Source organism: Zingiber officinale, chromosome 8A (assembly GCF_018446385.1).
Source record: "Zingiber officinale cultivar Zhangliang chromosome 8A, Zo_v1.1, whole genome shotgun sequence".
Classification (NCBI taxonomy): Eukaryota; Viridiplantae; Streptophyta; class Magnoliopsida; order Zingiberales; family Zingiberaceae; genus Zingiber; species Zingiber officinale.
This window is the reverse complement of record NC_056000.1, coordinates 130,552,670-130,572,778: the sequence shown is the minus strand read 5'-3', so window position 1 is coordinate 130,572,778 and position 20,109 is coordinate 130,552,670. Positions and strand designations below refer to the sequence as shown.

Here is a 20,109-nt window from a genome sequence, read left to right as displayed (position 1 = left end):
TGATTTATCGAGCTAAATCTCACCCTTTGATAAGTCAAAGAAATAAATACTAAATATATGTGCTTGTTATTATATTAGGATTAAGAGCACACACTTCCATAATAACTAAGGTCTTGTTCTTTTATTAAGTCAGTATAAAAAGAACTTACCTTAAATGGTCCTACTCAATACACTCAGAGTGTACTAGTATAATTTATTAGTCAAGATAAACTAATACCTAATTACACTATGACTATTCTAACAGTTTGTTCCTTTCCATCTTAGTTGTGAGCAACTATTTATAATTTATAAAGAACTAATAATATGATCTTCTGTGTGTGACATCACACACCATGTTATCTATAATATAAATTAATTGAACAACTACACTTAGCATATAAATATAGACATTTGACCAATGTGGTTCTTATTTCTAAATAAATATTTACAAAAAACTAGACTTTTAGTATACATTCCAACAAGAATATCAGTACAAACTTTTATTGGAAGCTGTGAATGATGCTTACAACTCTGGCATTAAAATGTCAACACAATCTTCTTTGTTGTTTTGGCCTAAAATAAGAATTAGTTCTATTGCTTACAATTTTATACAGCTGAGCATTAAATACAACTATGAATTTGTTTCGAGAAACTAGGCTCAAAATAAAAAACTTCATTGTCTCTAACCACTAAATTGGCCTTTTATTTCGACCGCACCATATGATTATGAACTGATTAAAAATTGGAAAGACAATAACAACAAGGATACATCAGTAAGAACTCAGAAACTAGAGAGATGTATAGGAAGCTTATGTCTTCTTCATCAAAGCCTTCTCGACGTAGCGCTTCTTAGCAAACATCTTCCTCTTAATTCCCAGAACCTGTAAATAAATTGTAAACCTTTAAGAAAGTTCCACACGCATGGAAAATCCTTGAGTTAGAAGTAAATACTAGAGTTAAAAAAAATCTCACCCTTTTGGCGAACGCAAACCGCTCATGGACCGCCCGAGCTAATAAAATACTAGACAATTTAATAAAATTTATTTTATTAATTTGAATATTAGTGATGAGATAATATTGCATATAATTAAATGAAGGAATAAATGATATTTGATATTTTCTTGATGCACCTTATATTTTTCAATTTCTCTTAGCTTTTTTTTTCATGTAATAAAACTCAGGTAGAAAATAATGTCTCAAATATTTATATTTTAGTATTAATAGTAAAAAAAAAATCTAGATAAGCATCTCAATAGGTATGTAACATTAGTCAAGCCAAAAAGAATGGTTAGACAGAAATTGGATGAAATGAAATGATATTTTACTGCTAGAAACGACTGGCTACATTTAATCTCATTTATGTTTGTCTGCAAACTGTGATTTTAGCTTCTCTTGCTTGAGTTAAAAATTCTTCTACCTATTTTCTGACACTAAATATCATCAAACTAATATAGATCTGGTCATTGTTCCCCAAATCATATAACATATCACTCAAGGATAAAGTTAAAACATCTAAAAAAATCCCATCAAGGTACAATTAGTAGAAAAACACTAGAACAAGAAGAAAAATCAAATATTAAAGAGTAAAGAGTAATAAGAAAGAAAATAATCTTACTTTTCATCAAGCTTCTTGAGCTCCTCATCGATTTTCTTCCTCACTATTTTTCCATGGCTTTCAATGATTTGATAAGCTAAGAGAAAGGACTGCTTACTTGGATTTGAGCTTCATTCGATCTAGTTCCCTTGAAGCTAATCAAAGAAAGGGGAGGACGGGTACCTGAAAGCTAACGGAGGTGAGCATCACGACCATGCCGTGGTAGAGCATGGTGAGGCCCTCCCGAGCGACGATGCTACGAAGGAGGTCGATGACCGAGAGGGATCATCGGGCAAGGGCGAAGAAATTCGAGAAAGCAGGCGTCGGCGGTGGCTGTTGCCAAGGGTGGATCTACATTATGACATGAGGGGGCCATGGCCCCCCCAAAATTTTTTAATAACATAATTTTATAGAAAAGTTTTTTTAAATTTTATTAGTATATATATTATTTTACCCTAACTTAAAAGATATATATAGTTGGTGTAGTGGTAAGTTTTATATTTATTTTAACACACGTTCGAATCTTTATAGGACTGAATTTAAGTTTTTTTTCTCCTTTATTTTTCACATTTCAACTAAATATACATTATGTATTTTGAAAGTTTGGAGTGGTCATTATTATATAATACATTTAATAAATATTTTCGTCACTTAATATATGCCCCCCCTCTTCAAACTTAAAATTCTAGATCCACCCCTGGCTGTTGCAGGCGGATACGGAGCGTGTCGAGTGGATAGTTGAAGGTGACCCCGACCATGTTATTGATGCCCCCCAACTATTCGCCTAGAACTCCATTCAGAACTCCATAATTTTCTACTCTCATGTACACCTCCCTCTTGCCCTAAAAAAAACATGCATAGCTCGGCTAATAAAGTAGCTCATAATTTCTTCTTCTCCTTCCTCCTTTGTGCGGGTGAATGGTGAATTTTCTTCTTGGTTAGTTAAACTTGTAAAGGATAATTCTTTGCAATAAGATTATGAGTTTTTATTGTAAACAAATGGTTATGATTATTAACATTTAGACGTAAACCTATCATCATCAAAGTTGGGTGATAAATTATCAGTTTGATATAAATTTTTAAAGTATATAAATTAATTTGCAAGGCAAAGAAGCTATGTAAGAGACTTAATAAGATTATGTTAATTATTGTTGGTGGACGAATTTAATCGCGTGATGTAAGCACTAGAATGCGCCGTACTGATTAGAAAATGAACCACGACTAGTGATTAAACATTTCTCAATTTTTATTTTTTTTAAATCTTTACCCATTCAAAACAAAGAAGCTAAGAAACACGAGACCAAACTATCGTTGGACATTTTCTCGTCAACGACATGTGTATTTGTTTTGGAAAAAAAAAGAGAAAATATAATAAGTTTTTTTAGTCAACGCAGAAATCAAGTCGACAGAATCGTTGACGGACGTTGCAGCATGGAAAGCTCCTAAACGCCGGCGGAGGTTGTTTGGCAGCGCGCGCGGTGTCGCACGTGCTCCGCCATATTCTTGATAAATTTTTACCCCTAGAATAATGAGTAAACGGATAAATTTTTCTCAATTGAGCTAGGAATACTGATAACGTCAATTGCTTGGGATCAAATTTATCATTTCAGAATTAGTCAAGGTAAGTTATAAGCTAATACTTAATATTAATTATAATATATTTATAAAAAAAATTTTAAATGAGACTTATAACTAACTAATCCTTGGTTTTGAATAGAATGAGCAAAAGTACATTAATGAAAGGAAAAGAGAGAAGTATTTATATTTTTGTTATTAGAAAGGGAGAGAAAGTTTATTAATGTAATATGTGTTATTTTATTTGGGAGAAAAATGAGGATAATAAAATTAAATATATAAAGTTATAAAATTATCTTCACTTTTGTTAAAGTTAGATCCACTATTTTATGACCTCCTAATGTCGGCTTCACGGATATGAAGAGAGGTACATGCAGGTACATAGGTCATAGGCGCATGGTGGAGTAAACTCTATATTATCAGTTCCTAAGAATTAACCCTTGGCCATTATATTAGAGATGTCATACGTCCACCGTTTGCATTACGCCTTGGGGAACCCTCACTTTTGTTAAAGATTTAAACGTTCAATAACCTAATGTATGTTGCATATATTTATTAGTTAAGACTTACGCACTTAAGCAATTGTAGTTCATTTTATAAAGTCAGCATCAGCGTTGTCATTGAAGTATGCATCGGCGTCGAAGTCGGTGTTGGCATCAAAGTCAGCGTCGGCATCGAAGTTAGTGTCGATATCAAAGTCGATGTTGGCATCGAAGTAGAAGTCGACATCGGTGTTGGTGTCGAAGTTGGTATCGGTGTTGGTGTCGAATTCGGCATCGGTATCAAAGCCCACGTCGGCATCGAAGTCGGCATTAGCGTCGAAGTCAGCGTCGGTGTCGAAGTTGGCGTCGGACCACCTGTCCTTCTCCTTCCCTACCTTTCTCTCCCCTTCCCTCACCTCGTCCCAAACAGTGCGTATGATGCTGGACTTCTGGGCCACCTGTCGCAAATATTTTCTGATTTATCCTAGTGACTATTGGAAAATTTTTATAGGGTCATGTCGATCCAGGCTCGACGTTAGCCCGTCTGAGTAATTATTTTTTAATACCTAATATCAAATAAAATAGAAAAAAAATCAAATTAATGAGGGGATCCAAGCGGTTAAGCATGTTAATAAGTCTAGAAAAAAAAATCAAATTGTGTTATATAAATTCCGTGTTAATTAGATGCATTTTTAGTTTAATATAATTAACTCAATATTATCCAATGCACATAAACACTCAAATAAGTTATAGCAGATTTTTTCATTAGTTTAATCACAGTGTACTTTTTCATTTGGTTATTTAAGTAATTTGTGAAAATATATCTAGAAAATATAAAATGTGAAATACTTTTCATAGGAAATATTTTTAATGTATTTAGAAGAATTATTTGATAAATTATTTATATTAAATAGATAAATAATTATGTAAAATGTCGTCAATGAGTCACTAAAGTTGCAGAAGGACAATTATATATTAAATAGCAATCAGTTCATAAAATTGATAACTTATAGGTGAATAATTTTTCTCTCAAGTGCTTTAAAACATCTTCCTTTTGAGTAAATTTTAGTTTGAAAACGAGTGTTTAAATTCAAAATTAGTCATCAATTCTTCTAATCATAGGAAATCATTATTTTGACCTTTTCTCGTCAATAATATGTGTATTTGTTTTGAAAAAAGAGATAGAGACAAAGCCTACAGCGTTGACCAACGTTGCTGCATGGAAATTACCTCGTCAACGCCGGCACTCTGCGGTTGTTTGGCACGGCGGTGTCGCACGTGCTCCGCCTTCGCTCCTTTTTGACGCATTCACTTCTTCCAGTAGTCCAAGTCCAACGCCGCCACGCTGCTCGATCTCTTCGTATATAAAGAAGTTTGCTCGATCGTGTCATCGCAGCCAGTGAAAGCCAAAGACGAGCTCAAGTAGTTGACCTTACAAGGCAGAACAGAGAGAGATCAGAGATAATGGAAGGCCTTTGCCAGCTCCCTTCCGCTTCGAGGAGCCTGATAAGCTCTCGCAGGAGCTCGGCCGCTGTGAGGATCAGCAATGGCGGCGCAAGCTTCGGCCAGGGGAGCCAAACGCTTGCCATTCAATCGCAGAGCAAGAGGCGTGCCAGGAATATCTCTCTCAGAGCAACGCAATCTCCCCAAATCGAGCTGCTGAAAAAGGGTTCCGATCGGCTGCCGGCCATTCCGGTACTGCTCCGTGATCTGAAATCGGACTGCGTTTTTCTTCTTACGGTTAGATAATTGTATAAACTTAATTTCAGGCGGAGAAGGATGAGGCGAAGAACGAGAGGTGGGAGACTCTGGTGAAGGAAATCAAACAGATCTTCCGGTTGATGGACGACGGAGAGACGAACGCCTCGGCTTACGACACCGCGTGGGTGGCGAGGATTCCGTCGACAGAGGACTCTAGCAAGCCCCACTTCCCGCAGACTATCGATTGGATTCTCAAGAACCAGTTGGAAGACGGCTCCTGGGGCGAGCCCACGTACTACCTCGTCTTCGATCGATTGGTCTGCACTCTGGCGTGCGTTCTTGCACTGAAAACTTGGAATATAGCAGAAGACCAAATCGAGAAAGGTACTGATCATACTGATCGATCGACCATGATATTGATTAATTAATTACTTTAAATTGATCATGCGACTTCATCTTGCAGGTCTAAATTACCTGAAGAACCATGTGGATGAAATAGAGACGGCGAGCGAGAGCCTGATAACAAGCGGGTTCGAGATTGCGTTCCCTTCCATGTTGAACGAAGCCAAGAATATGGGGATTGATCTTCCTTATGATCGTCCGTCCATTCAAAAAATCATCAAATTTAGGGAAAAGAAGATGAGCAGGTAGGTAATCGATTGATCATAGTAACGATCTATAACCGCCGTCAATTGAATCCTCACAAACTGCGACTCTGTGGCAGAATCCCAGTGAAAGTGATGCATTCAGTGCACACGACGCTGTTATACACGCTAGAAGCCTTGCAGGAGGTCGTGCAATGGGACGAGATTCTCAAGCTTCAATCCGCAGACGGGAGCTTCCTCAGCTCTGCTTCTTCCACCGCCGCTGTCTACATGAACACCGGCGACAAGAAATGCCTTGAGTTCTTGCAATCTGTACTAAACAGATTTGGAGATAACTGTAAGTTAATATATTCTTCGACTGCTTAATAATTACTTTTAAATTGATTCATTCAACGTGGTGAATCGCAGTGCCCTGCCAGTACCCGATCGACCTCTTCGAGCGCATCTGGGCTATCGATACGATCGCAAGGCTTGGAATCGACCATCTCTTCAAGAAGGAGATCATCGACACTCTTGATTATGTTTACAAGTATGCACGATCAGTACGCGAGCATTTCATCTCAGATTAAAACGAGACTAGCTATTAAAAATTCGTGTTAATTTAATTTGAACAGATATTCTGGGAAACAAGGCGTTTCTTGGGGCAGAGACAACACAGTTCCTGACGTTGACGATACGTGCATGGCTCTCCGTTTGATGAGGCTGTATGGTTACCCTGTCTCCTCAGATATGATCGAGTTCTTCAGAGACGACGATGGCAATTTCATATGCTTCCCCGGCCAAACGCACCGTGGAGTCTCGGACATGTTCAACTTGTATCGCTTCTCCCAAGTCGCCTTCCCCGGCGAGAAGGTACTGAAAGAAGCCAATGCCTTTGTGGAGTCCTACTTGAAGGACTGCGTGAAGAACAACAAAGTGGACGACAAGTGGTCCTGCAAGAAGGCACTGGGCAAGGAGGTTGCTCGTGGCTTGGAATACCCATGGAGGAGGAGCTTCCCCAGGCTCGATGCCAGGGAATACCTTGACCACTACGGAGACAACGATGTCTGGCTCGCCAAGACCATTTACTTGTGAGTGATTGATTGTTCATTCTTCCATCTTCATTGATTGATTACTCTGAGAATTTAGCTGATCATTCTTATTGTGCCTTCAATTTTAGGATATACAACGTGACGAATCCAAAATACCTAGAACTCGCGAAGTTGGAGTTCAACAGGCTGCAAGCAATATACGAAAAGGAGATCGGCTCCGTTGTAGAGTATGTCGAGCTTGCTTCCTCACTGTTGTCAATTTTGGGGGGTTTGAAGTAGTTAAAACCCTAATTAATGTCGTATATGATCTTAACAGATGGTGGAATAGCTGTGGACTGGAAGCCACCTCTCTGTCTCCGGAGCAGCTTCACTTTGCCATTGCTTCTACTCTGCCTGAGCCGGAGTTTGCAAGGAGCAGAATTGCCTACACCAAATCGAACTCCATCGAAAACGTTCTCGTAGATCTGTTTTACAAACATGAATCCACTGAGGACTTGAAGAATCTGTGCCGAGCAGTCGAAGAGTGAGTATTTAATTTGATTTGGAATGCAATGCAATGGAATGGAATGGAATGGAATCGCTGAGTGATCGAGCTTGTAATTTGTTTGCAGGTGGAATCCCTCGCTGGCTCTTTCACTTCCATCTCAGTTGAAAACAACATTCAATGTTTTGTACGAGACTCTGAATGAATTAGCAGGGGAAGCCAGTAAAGTCCAAGGGAAGGATGTGTTCCCCTACTTCCATGAACTCGTAAGTACTGAGTACAGTTGGAAGAAATTAAATTTACAGACTTCGATTCGATTCGAGTAAAATAACTGAAATAAACTGATGAAAACAGAGGAAGAAGCAAATGGAGATGTACATGAAACTCAGGGAGAGTAAATTGGGAGGACAAAGCGGGGAGTACTCATTGAAGGACTACATCGAGCATGGTAAAACCGAACTGGGCGTGGCCGTCAGATTGCTACCTTCCGTGTTTCTGATGGGAGAGCGTCTCAGGGATCTGGATCTGCTTTGCTTGAACGAGAAATCCAGGATCCAGGAGAAGCTCTCGGTGTTCTTGAGACTCTACGTCGATCTCCAAATGCACAAGGTACGTACTATCGATCGATCGATCGACTTTGAATATAATTGAATTTTTCTGAATGGATCATGATTCGCGTCGCTGCTTGCAGAACTCGCTGGCGCAGGGTGGGATGAACGCGGTGGCGGTGAGCATGGAGGAGGGGAAGCGGAGGGAGGAGGAAGCGTTGGGCGACGTGGAGGCGCAGATGGAGGAGGCGTTCGACGAGTTGGTGCACGAGAGCCTGAAGCCGAGCTTGGTGCCTCGCAGTTGCCGGAGACTGATGTTCGAGCACGCTCGGATCACGCAGTTCTTCCTGCACGACGACTTCACTTCGCCGGCGCACCGGCGGAAGATTGCGGACGCCATCGAGCGGTTCCGCACGCCCGTTCCGATCGACAGAACGGAGTGAAACGGAGAAATAATTTTAATTTAATTTAATTTATTTATTTTGTTTTTTTTTTGAAAAAAAATATAGAAATAAGATAAATGGGCCATGAGATGAGCCGAGTTTCAAATCGAACGTATCATAAAACACGTGTATCAGATCATAATATAATATTGAGATTCTTTCTTTATTTAGAATTAGTGGATGAATTAGCTAATTAATACATTCTTAAAGTCTTAATGACCATGTTACTTTGTGGAAAGAGAAATGATATGCAGCTCGAAACTGCATCTCGAATTTGCGCCGCGAATGATGTGGCGTCCTGCGTGGACAGTGACACGTCAAAGTCAACATTTGGTTTTTTTTTCTCTCCCCGCTCGTTTAACATTTGGTTTTTTTTTCCTCTCCCCGCTCGTTTCTTTTCTCAACCCGGCTCGCGCTTTCTCTCGCCCTCCTGCCCTAATTGGTTTTTTTCTCTCCCCGCTCCGTGTCGTCGCTCTTTCCCTCCGCTCGCTGCTCTCGGCCCTCCTGCCCTAGCATTTTCTCTCCGCCTCCTTACCGTCGCTCTTTCCCTCCGCTCTCTGCTCTCGGCGCTCTGCCTTTTGCCGTCGCATTTTCTCTTCGGCTCCGTGCCCTAAATCTCTCGGCGCTCGGCGGAAAACTCTCCTCTGCCCTAAATCTGCCCTGAATCAGGTATGAGGTGTTTTCCTTAGCTGATTTTTGTCCAAATCGACTCGATTTTCTGCTATTCGGACCTTAGCTGATGAAGATTCTTGCTCGGCAGTGACGACGATAGTGAATCTCGCGGAGGAGGCGAAGCTCGCGCGAGAGGGAGTCAAGGCTCCCAGTCACGCGATCCTGAGCATCTGCAAGTCCCTTGTGGCCGGTGGAGTAGCGAGAGGAGTGTGAGTTACTTTGGTCTCTTTTCACCAATATTGACTGACACTGATCTGTCCTTTTTTTTTCTTGAAATTATTGATGATTAGAGTTGCTTTCCTGTTTTTTTCTTCCAACTATTCATTGATCGTGTCTGGGTGCAAAGGTTGCTTTCTGGTTTCTTATGACCTATTGACCTGTAATCTTGGTTCTCTCGTTTTTTTTTGTTTCTTGCAAGTCTTACCCTTCCCAAAATGTCTTACCCTTACCTTCCTTCCATTTTTGAATAAATGTAGGTGAAAAATAATCATGGATCAAGGAAAAAGTGATTCAAATGAGGTAAACAATAACAACGACCATGTGAGCACAGATCTATCTGCATCTAGTTTAAATGAAGTCATGATTCCTAAGATTGACATGACTTTTATATCTGAAGATGAAGTTCGGAATTTTTATAAATCATATGCTCAGAATGTTGGTTTTGGTATTTCCAAATTAGGTGGTAAAAAGGGAGATGATGGAAAGCAAAAATATTTTTGTTTTGGATGTGGCAAAAGTGGTAAAACAGTATCTCAAGTCAAAAATGCTTTGTACCCTAGACCTTCTATTAAGACAAATTGCAAAGCTAAGATTAATGTTGTTATTCGGAATGATGATAACTTTGTGATAAGTAGTGTATCTCTTGAACATAATCACGTCTTGAGCCCGGGAAAGTCACGACATTTTAGATGTAATAAATTATTGGATTCAACTACAAAGAGGAAACTTGAATTAAATGATCAAGCAGGAATTACTTTAAGTAAAAGTTTTCATTCATTGGTAGTTGAGGCTGGAGGCTATGAGAATTTGACATTTGATGAGAGAAAGTGTAGGAATTATATTTCAAAAGCTAGAAGGTTGAGGTTAGGGGATGGAGATGCTGAAGCCTTGAGTAATTATTTTTGTCGCATGCAAAGTCGAAACTCTAACTTCTTTTATGTGCTTGATTTAGATGAAGAGTCTCGAATAAGAAATATTTTTTGGGCAGATGCAAGATGTAGGGCTGCATATCATTACTTTTCTGATGTTGTGACTTTTGATACAACTTATTTGACTAATAGTTATGATATGCCATTTGCTCCTTTTGTTGGGGTGAATCATCATGGTCAATCCATTTTGCTTGGATGTGGATTATTATCAAGTGAAGATTCAGAAACATTCATATGGTTGTTCAAATCTTGGCTGACATGTATGCTTGGGCGTGCTCCAAAGGCCATAATCACAGACCAGTGTCGTGCCATGGCAATTGCTATTGAAGAGATATTTCCGGATTCTCATCATCGTTTGTGTCTTTGGCATATAATGAAAAAATTACCAGCAAAATTAGGTGGGCATGCTCAATATAAGCTGATAAAGAAATAATTGAAGAATATTGTATGCAACTCACTTAGTATTGATGAATGTGATGAGAATTGGATGAAAATGATTGAGGTTTTTAATTTAGAGAACAATGACTGGTTGAAATCTTTGTATGAACAGCGGAATAGATGGATACCTGTGTATGTCAAAGATAAGTTTTGGGCAGGTATGTCCACATCCCAAAGGAGTGAAAGTATGAATGCTTTTTTTGATGAATATGTTCATTCGAAAACTTCTTTGAAGCAATTTGTTGAACAGTTTGATAATGCTCTGAAGAAGAAGATTGAAAAATAAAAAAATTTGGATTTTGGTTCTTTTAATTCTATGATACCAGTAATTTCTGGTTATCCTATTGAAAGACAATTTCAAAGTTTCTACACTAACAACTTATTTAAGTTGTTCCAAGATGAGATAAGAGGGTTGATGTTTTGCAATACCTCACTAGTGAGGCAAGAAGGGGTTGCTTTTATATTTGAAGTGGTAGAAACATTGTTGGAAAAAATGGAGACCCTATAAGAGATGCTTCCTTCAGGGTAGATTATACTGAGTTAGATTGTCAAGTTAAGTGTCTATGCCATCTTTTTGAGTTTCGAGAAATTTTATGTAGGCATGTGATCTCTGTGTTGATACAAATGAAGGTGATTGAGGTTCCTATGAATTATATTATGGATCGATGGCGCAAAGATATTAAGCGTGGTTATCAAAGTATCACTAACATTTATGATGAATATGTTTGTGATGGAGAAAAACATCGGTATAATATTCTCACTCCATTGATACAAGAGGTTCAACATCTTGGGGCAAATAATGACGACGGTTGTTCTGTTTTGGTGGAAATCTTGAAAGATGCGAAGGAAAAATTGATTGCTATTCAAATAGATCATTCAAGAGCGGACCATTTGAAAGAAGCATCTACATCGAGTTCAAAAACAATACACTCTCCATTAAAAGTAAGATCTAGAGGTCGTCCACCCACAAAGAGGAAACAATTTAAGATTGAACAAATTATGAAGAAATCAGTTCCAAAGGCCAGAAGAAAGGTATGATTTATTATGTTTTAAACGATAGAGGATTATTGTTTGATACCTATGAGATAACTTTTGCTTTATATAGATATTTATAGCCAATTATCTCTATTTATTATTTATTGGGCTCTTTGTTGAATACAATGTTAGGTCATTCATTCTGTGACAACCAGCCAATCAACAACATAATGATGACGACAACAACCAGCCATTCAATTCTTTCTGTTCTAAAAAACCAGGAGCTAGTGACCAGAGAGGTACATCTGGGCAAACGTCAGTGTCAAAACACATTATTTAATGTCAGTTTCAATAACTAATCAGCATTCTAATTGTCATCATGCAGATTGATATTCTGCGATGCAACACAGAACACAAGATTCTTGCGTGTTTAGGCTTTTGGCGTGGTTTGTCAGGGGCTAAGAAGGCAGTCTATATGATGCTTGTTTCTTGTGTTTCTAAGCTTGTTGAATTCTGTGTGATGGTTAATTGTAGTTATGCATGCCATTTTGTAGTTGAACTGATGACAAATCTGTATCTGTGTTTTCAAAGAAGTGTCATGAAACTCGTATAGGAAATGCACCTTATGAACAAGCTACTCCTTGTGGAAAATTACTAATTCACATGTACTTTGCTATTATTTATCTTATAAACAAACTTTGTTGTTCTCAACAAAGAGGGGGACATCCTACTCAAGGGGGACTAAGCTAAGCATCTGTTCTCTTTTTTTTTTTACTTCCTGTGCAAATCTCATCAACTTATCTAAATATTTCCAAACTGATTCTATACTTAAGTGCCTGATTGTGGTAGTTTAGTCAAGTTTTCATGTCCATAGTATTTAATATGCTCAATTTCTTTTCAGGATCCCATAGCACAGGATGCTTGGAAAAGGAAGTTTTCATCAAACGCATTTATATGGAAGGTATATGTGCTATATTCTAATTTTGTTATGGCGAATTCTCAAGTTTAGTTGGTTTAGCTCTCTAATCTAAATATTTTTTGTATCAAACATGGGTTTGGCTTGATTTGAATTCTCAAGTTTAGCTAGTTTTTTATCGCACCCATATTTTATGTTCGAATCCTTTTCCAAGCATGCAAAAATTAAGATAGCAGTTTGATATGACAGCATTTGGTAGAGTACCTGCAAAAATCTATAGTTACTGCTGAAGTCTTCTGATGGCTTAGCATCTTTAGGGTTTTTACTATACCAATTTGTATTTCTACTTGATAGTATATCTTACATTAGCCTCTGTAAAATTATCATCTTTTGGACCAGTTTTGTAGATTGCCATAATTTGAGAGGTGTAAAACAAATAGGACAGGGTTATTTTCATCTTATCATTCTCCCTTCGCCTTAGAAATTGCTTCCAAATAAGTTGGGGGTCTACTACGTTCACTCTCCCTCCTATTCGTTGACCTTTAGATTGTATTTAGTATTTTTTTGCTTTATCATTGATTATGTTTTTGTTGGTTTCGTAAGAATTGATCTACCAATAGATTTCTGTGCTTATAAGTCATTCATGTTCTGCAGCTTCTTACGTCCTCAATTCGGGCAAAACCTCTGCAAATTAACTATGATAAACGAGACCCCAATTCAGTCTTCAGCTGGTTAGATAGATGGACCACTATCAGTTTCTCAGTGCCTACAGCCAAATCGAATCGGAGAATTAATTTGAAAGGCCAAACCAACCGAGCTATGGAAATTGAATCAGGAAAATCAAGGTGCGTGCAAAATAATTCTGCTTCAAATACTGCAACTGGTCTATTAACAAATACCAACAATGAACCTGAAAAGGCAAAGAGGAATATGAAAAAGGCAAACAGTTCCCTAGTGCACAATAAAACTAAAGACGATATCAATGTGAAATATTAAATCAATTCTGAATTCTGATGGTATTGTAGCTTTCAAGTATGTTTCTCGTATGTTTCTCAAAAATAAATGTCATCAGTCATCACTGGAGACAATTCTGAAAACTATCGAAATATATCATTCAGTGGTTGTGTAGCTTTCAAGCATGTTTCTTGTACAGAAGTGGGTGCTGGTACCATCATCACGTTTCCTTTACAACATTTGCAAGCATCTAACTATCAGTCCAACCCATTTGGTTACATCCAAATTGTACGTATACAAATTTTATCATTGCAAATTAGAGGCTGTTCCAGTTCATCGCTGGAAAGTAACTTTATAGGATTATGCAAAACCCAGTAATACGGGATGCTTGTCTACTAATCCATGAAAATTTTTGAAGTTAATTAGAATTTGAAGTTAATTTAAATTTAATCAGAAAGCAACCAATTTAAAAAGGTTAAAACAGATTCTCTCTTTTTGGCCCTGTAGTAAGTTTTCTTCCTTGGCAACAAACAAGAAGCCCAATTTAAACTTTCCATTCAAAAATCTGCATAGTGGTATGTCTCACTTTTGCTTGAATACCAGATTGAATTCTACATAGAGATCATTAAAGATGTTTTTTTCCCTTTGTTTTATAATGGGAAAATGCTGGGAGAACAGAGTTTGAGCACTCTAGCGAAAAGATTGATCGCTTTGGTTAGCATAAACGCGACTAAATCTGAACATATTTTGTTGTGAAAACAAAAAGTGTCTTGGCTTTCATGAAGTAACAACCAAGTTGATTTGTTGTATCTTATATCCAACTAAATAAGTCCGAAAAGAAGAACAAAGCAGAATAAATCATTACAAATTATCAAACCATTATATAACATGTTCTGCATTATCCATCTTAACTAAAAACAAATTATTCTATCACATTACATCACCAACATTACTCCACTAATTAACAAGACCGAACTAACAAAGTAATAAGGTATACAGCCAAAAGAGTTAAATTCACTATAACTAATATCCAGACCACTGATGGTACATTCCAATTTCCTAGATTATGCCCACGAGAAGCAATGTATTCACTTCCTAACCTTGACTCTATTCTTCCTAACCTTCCACGACATATGTCACTTCTGTCTTCATTAGACAAAGTATCGCCTACCACCCACTTTTGCCAGTCATGTTGCGCACATCCATAATACCTCCTTCTTGGATTTTTGCTCGATCTAGAAACATATACCAATGTTCTTCGTCCGCAATCTCTACATGGTACATGTTCAAATTTTGCGTCGTCAATGGAGCTGTAACTTGATGATGCCATCTTTTAACAACCTATTAAGCAAACAAGAATTATTTAGATTCATTTATTTTGTAATGCTCATAGATTGTATGCTAAATCAATGGAAAAATAGGAAATAATCTATTTTATGTTATTGTATAAATCAACAATAAGTATTACATAAATTATCTCATTTTGATAATAACCACTAAGATACGAAAATATTGACTGAATGAACTTTGAAAGAAAATACTTATTTGACTAAATGTTGTAGGATATTATGCCTTTTTCAGACCTTTCCAAGGCTTTCTATGGGATTTGAGAAACGGAGGGCATAATACATAGCACGGCAATGCAACCTTTGAAATAAAAATCAACAGGAGGTCATTATTTGCCAACTTGGAATCATATTTGGGGACATGAATGACCTGAAGGTATTATGAAATAAATTTATATCAAAACTATATTTAAAGTCTTAACTTGCCATTATACTGAATTCGGAAAATGAGACAAGATGTCAACCAAGATCAAAACAAGGTCTATGGATAGAAAAGAGAAATATTGATAATTAAACAACTACCCTAATAAACTGTTAGGATCGTCGTACTCGGCTAGAGAGGGGGGTGTGAATAGCCGACCCCAAATCCTTCGCGTTTCTTTCTACAAGTTGACGTTAGCGCAGCGGAAAATAAAACAAAGAAAGAAAGACAAGAAGATCAAACCTCAAGCACAGCGATGTAACGAGGTTCGGAGATGAAACTCCTACTCCTCGGCGTGTCCGTAAGGTGGACGAATCCTCTCAATCCGTCGGTGGATGAGACCCTGGAAAACCGGCTAATAATCACTCCTTCTGGGTGGAGAAACCTCGCCACAATGTCTTGCAACAGCAAGATAAACAGGAGTACAAGAATACAGCAAGAAACTAAGTACAATACAAAAATGTAATAACCCTAGCTTGCCTTCTTGTCGACTGGATGAAGCAGCAACTTCACGGGAATCCAACCACAGCACCAACTGTCCAGTTGAAGTCCCAGCCGAGGGAAGCTCATGCGAAGCTTTAGCGAAGAAGAGCTCAACAAAGCTCAAGCAGAAATACTTCAGCAGTTAGTAGGAAGAAGAGGAAGAAGTAGTAGTTTTTTCTGTAGTGCCTCTCGATCCTTTTATAACCTTTGATATCCTGAGCCAACCTGCGAACCTGCAAGGTAAAAAGGCCAGAACACAGAAGCCCGAAATAGCCTAGCCGTTGAGTCACAACGGCTAGGCCTGGACCGATCAGGCTCCACCCTGATCGGTCCAGAGCCTATCTGATCGGTCATGGGGACCGATCAGACTCTATGCTGATCGGTCCCTAGACCGATCAGCTGTTCTTTCCCAGCTCTGTTGCCTTCTTCTGATCGACCTCTTGATCGGTCTTCAGTCCGATCAGATAACACACAGAAGCTCACTGTGTGGTTACTGATCGGTCACCAGACCGATCTAGGTTTAGAGCTCCAGCCCTAAACCCTAAATGGTCCTGAGAACGAGCTACCGAGCCCTCTCTTGACCTAGTCCGGAGAACGAGCTACCGAGCCCTCTCCGACTTCGTCCGGTCCAGAGAACGAGCTACCGAGCCCTCTCTGACCACAGTCCGGAGAACGAGCTACCGAGCCCTCTCCGACTTTTCGTGCCATCTCCGTGCCAAGTCTCCATACTTGGACTTTTCCCGTGCCAAGCTCCCTGCTTGGACTTTTCACCAGATGTCTGGTCAACCTTGACCCATCTGGATTTTCCCTTGCCCGGCTTCACTCACCAGGACTTTCACCTAGCTTCACTCACTAGGATTTTCACCTGGCTTCACTCACCAGGATTTCCAATCTGCCTAACATCCAGTGGACTTCCACTGCCTTCACTCACCGGACTTTCCATCGCTCGGCTTCACTCACGGGACTTTCACCTAGCTTCACTCACTAGGGTTTTCACAACTGCCTGGCTTCACTCACCGGGACTTTCCCACCGCCTGCTTCACTCACCAGGACTTTCTCCTAGCTTCACTCACCAGGACTTTCCAACTGCACGCTTCACTCACCGGGACTTTCACTCACTAGGATTTTCACCGCCTCACTTCATTCACCTTCACTCACCAGGACTTTCCGAACTGCCTAACATCCCAGTTAGGACTTCCCAGTCAAGTATCCGGTCAACCTTGACCTACTTGACTCTTCTTCATCCAACCTGATCAGACCTGATCAGTATCTCTCCGCATGGACAACTGCACCTGCATTGTCCATGTCTACATGTCTTTCTGTATTGTCAAACATCGAAACCATGACCAAGGTTTACGCTTGGTCAACTAGGTCAACCTTGACCTATTGGAAATTGCACCAACAATCTCCCCCTTTTTGATGTTTGACAATACCTTTAAGTTAGGCTAATCCAATAGCCTCAACTTTCTTCATGCCACTAGGTAATGAAACATAAGTTACAACCTTACATTCTCCTTCTAAGAAGGCAACCTCCTTCTTAGATAATGAAGACCTAACTTAAACCCTTCATTCTCCCCCTATTGGCACACATCAACAAACTCTCCCCCTGAAGAGCAAGTTATCATTGTTCACAACTTCACTCGTTGTGATCAACAAACTCTCCCACTAACTCCAATGTTCTTCCTTGAACATTCTCTAGACATTCTCCATTCTCCCCTTTTTGACACACATCAAAAAGGAGTAAATCAAGGTCAAGAGTTTCTTCCTAATGAAAGTCTCATACCTTTCATTGAAACTCTTAATTTTCCCCTTGATACTAAATTCAACAATCAACTTAGTGATAATCCCATATCACTCATCCTCAAAAATTTCAACGAGTAAAATACTTCCCCCTAAAAGTCAACTCCTCTTGACTAATAGGTAAAACTCCCCCTAAAAGTCAACTCCCCCTTGACCATTGCATCAACAATGTCTTGGAGAGTTTCAAACCTTTAGAACTCTAAAACACCAATTCCCGAGCTGAAATTTCAGACAACCAGTCGAATTTCAGCAACTTGGCACGCCCTGATCGGTCACCAGACCGATCAGAAGTCCCCTGGATCGGTCCAGTGACCGATCCAGGTACTGATAGGTTCTGATTTCTGATTTTCCTTCAGCGAAATTCAGAAACCCCTAATAAATTATAGAAAATTCCAAAAATTGTGAAATTTTGAGGATACATTCCTCATAACATATACTATCATGGAAAAATAGTTTTCTATAAAAATAACTTCCATTTTCAAATCTTGACACAAAGTTCAAAAGTCTTTGAAATAGCTCAAAGTTAATCACTCTTTGTATCACTTGTTCAATGATGAATGCTATCACTAGAAAAGCTTCATCAAGGTTTTTCAAATCAATTTTAAAATGATTTTAAACCCTTTAATTTAGGACCATAATCTCAGGACTATATGTACATGACTTGTACACAAGTTTTTCCCTATGATCCCCCATTTCGAATTAGGCTCATCTAGGTACAAGAACTATGCACCTTGATCCTAACTCATGATCCTAATATCTCACACACATCTAAGGTGTATCAAACACATCCAAGTCAATTTTGATGTGAGATATGGGTTTATGTTAGCTTAATCTAAGTTCTCATGCATTTTTCTAAATAACAATTTGATCTCCATATCAAATTGTGTTTTAGTCCTTAAATCAATTTCATTGATCATTAATGCACAAGATGATGACATGGCATATAATTGTATCATAAATGGAAACATGTGCCAATGTCATGATGTCATGGCATAAAGTATGAGACTTAAATAAAGCATGACATTTAACTAACCTAAGCATTATCATGACATTTTAAATGATCATAAAATAAATATGATGTCATGACATGACATATGGCAAACAATATATGGCAAATAACATGTAAAGGTATAAAATATATCTAATTCTAGCCTTAGTTGCCATTTTTGATAGTTTTGATCATTTTGCCATAGGTTCTATATTCCTAAGTGTAATAGACCTAAAATCATATACCAAAGATTTTTAGATCACTATGTGTCAATTAGATGGACTCTAGAAAACTCCTCAAATGTGGTTGACACATCCTAATCACCTTAGGAATAACTTTTCATTTTCAAGGTTTGATTACACCTTGAAAATTCCTAAAGTGCCACCTTTTGCCATGATTAGGTTAACTACCTATTCAAGTAAGGTTGGCACACCCTAAACCATCTAGCGTGATGGAATCACGCTCTTAGGAACCCAATCACGCTTTGAAATCTTTCCTTATTTGTTGATTAAAAGGTGGTTTTTAAATTTTAAGAAAACTTTCCTTTTTAAACATGTTCATGATTTAAAAGAGAGTTTAAAAATTAAATATTCTCTTTTATAAGTTTCTACAAAAGATTAAGAAAAGATTTGATATCTTTCCTTATTTGTAGATTGAAAGAGATTTTAATTTTTAGAGATAACTTTCTTTTTATCCACATGTTTAAAAGAAAGATTTTAATTTATAAAATTTCCTTTTTATTAACCACCATGAAGGGAAAAATTATTTGAGAAATTTTTATAAATTTCCGGAAGCAAATTAGGAAGTTTTAATTCTTGTGTGAATTAAAATTTCCTTGATTAAGGGATTAAAGGTGGCCGGCCATTATCATGATGAAAAGAAAATTATTTTTAATTAAATAAATTTTCCTTTTCAATGGCAAAAGAATTAAGGAAGTTTTTATTAAATTTTCCTTATTTGCCAAGACTAAGAATTATAAAAGAGGGGGTAGAGGAGGCTTCATGGTAAACAACTCTATTATTTTTCTCCCTCTTTTCTTCCTTGGTGTGGCCGGCCCTTCCTTTTCTCTTCTCTCCATCTTTGTGGCCGAAACCTTCTTTTCTCTTGGAGATCAAGTGGTGGCCGGATCTTAGCTTGGAGAAGAAGGAGAGAAAGCTTGCATCCCTTGGAGCTTGGTTGGTGGAAAAGGATCTTCTTCCTTTGAAAGTATTGCTTGGCCAAAACTTGAAGGAAAGAAGAAGAAGGTGATTTGGTGGTTCTCGTCTCGGAAGATCGTTGCCCACACAACGTCCGGGATTAGAAGAGGAATACGGTAGAAGATCAAGAGGTCTTTCTAAAAGGTATAACTAGTATTTTTCCTTTCCGCATCATACTAGTTATTTTTGGAAATAATACCAAATACAAGAGGCATGCGATTCTAGTATTTCAAATTTGTTTTCGATGTTGTGTTTTTTAGTTTTTCTTTTCCTTGTGATTTGATTGTTCTTTTCGGTTGACCTAAAGTTATTTAAGAAAATTAAATATTA

At 38.2% G+C, this 20,109-nt stretch overlaps 3 protein-coding genes across 4 annotated transcripts; 2 read left to right on the top strand and 1 right to left on the bottom strand.

Annotated features, from left to right (window-relative positions):
• Window positions 1–643: 643 nt before the first annotated feature.
• LOC122012882 (ribosome biogenesis protein NSA2 homolog) lies at window positions 644–1,941 on the bottom strand. 2 transcript variants are annotated; one of them, XR_006120338.1, is made up of 4 exons: window positions 1,757–1,941; window positions 1,595–1,670; window positions 952–1,000; window positions 644–860 (listed from the first exon to the last, which is right to left on the bottom strand). XR_006120338.1 is itself a non-coding variant. In XM_042569541.1 (4 exons), exons 1-4 carry the CDS (start codon window positions 1,802–1,804, stop codon window positions 789–791), a joined length of 258 nt encoding a protein of 85 aa, XP_042425475.1. In that variant the 5' UTR covers window positions 1,805–1,941; the 3' UTR covers window positions 644–788. The 2 variants fall into 2 exon arrangements, 1 of the variants encoding a protein (XP_042425475.1); XM_042569541.1 differs by having other exon boundaries at window positions 1,595–1,683.
• A 3,082-nt stretch (window positions 1,942–5,023) lies between these two features.
• LOC122010246 (bifunctional isopimaradiene synthase, chloroplastic-like) lies at window positions 5,024–8,618 on the top strand. Its single transcript, XM_042566713.1, has 11 exons — window positions 5,024–5,325; window positions 5,400–5,715; window positions 5,795–5,978; window positions 6,056–6,273; window positions 6,345–6,465; window positions 6,551–7,006; window positions 7,096–7,194; window positions 7,284–7,490; window positions 7,579–7,717; window positions 7,806–8,060; window positions 8,143–8,618. Exons 1-11 carry the CDS (start codon window positions 5,095–5,097, stop codon window positions 8,440–8,442), a joined length of 2,526 nt encoding a protein of 841 aa, XP_042422647.1. The 5' UTR covers window positions 5,024–5,094; the 3' UTR covers window positions 8,443–8,618.
• Window positions 8,619–9,711: 1,093 nt separating this feature from the next.
• Window positions 9,712–11,653, top strand: LOC122011258 (protein FAR1-RELATED SEQUENCE 8-like). The gene is made up of 3 exons (XM_042567651.1): window positions 9,712–10,508; window positions 11,237–11,446; window positions 11,539–11,653. The coding sequence occupies exons 1-3, from the start codon at window positions 9,712–9,714 to the stop codon at window positions 11,651–11,653; spliced, it is 1,122 nt and encodes a 373-aa protein (XP_042423585.1).
• The last annotated feature ends 8,456 nt before the right edge of the window (window positions 11,654–20,109 follow it).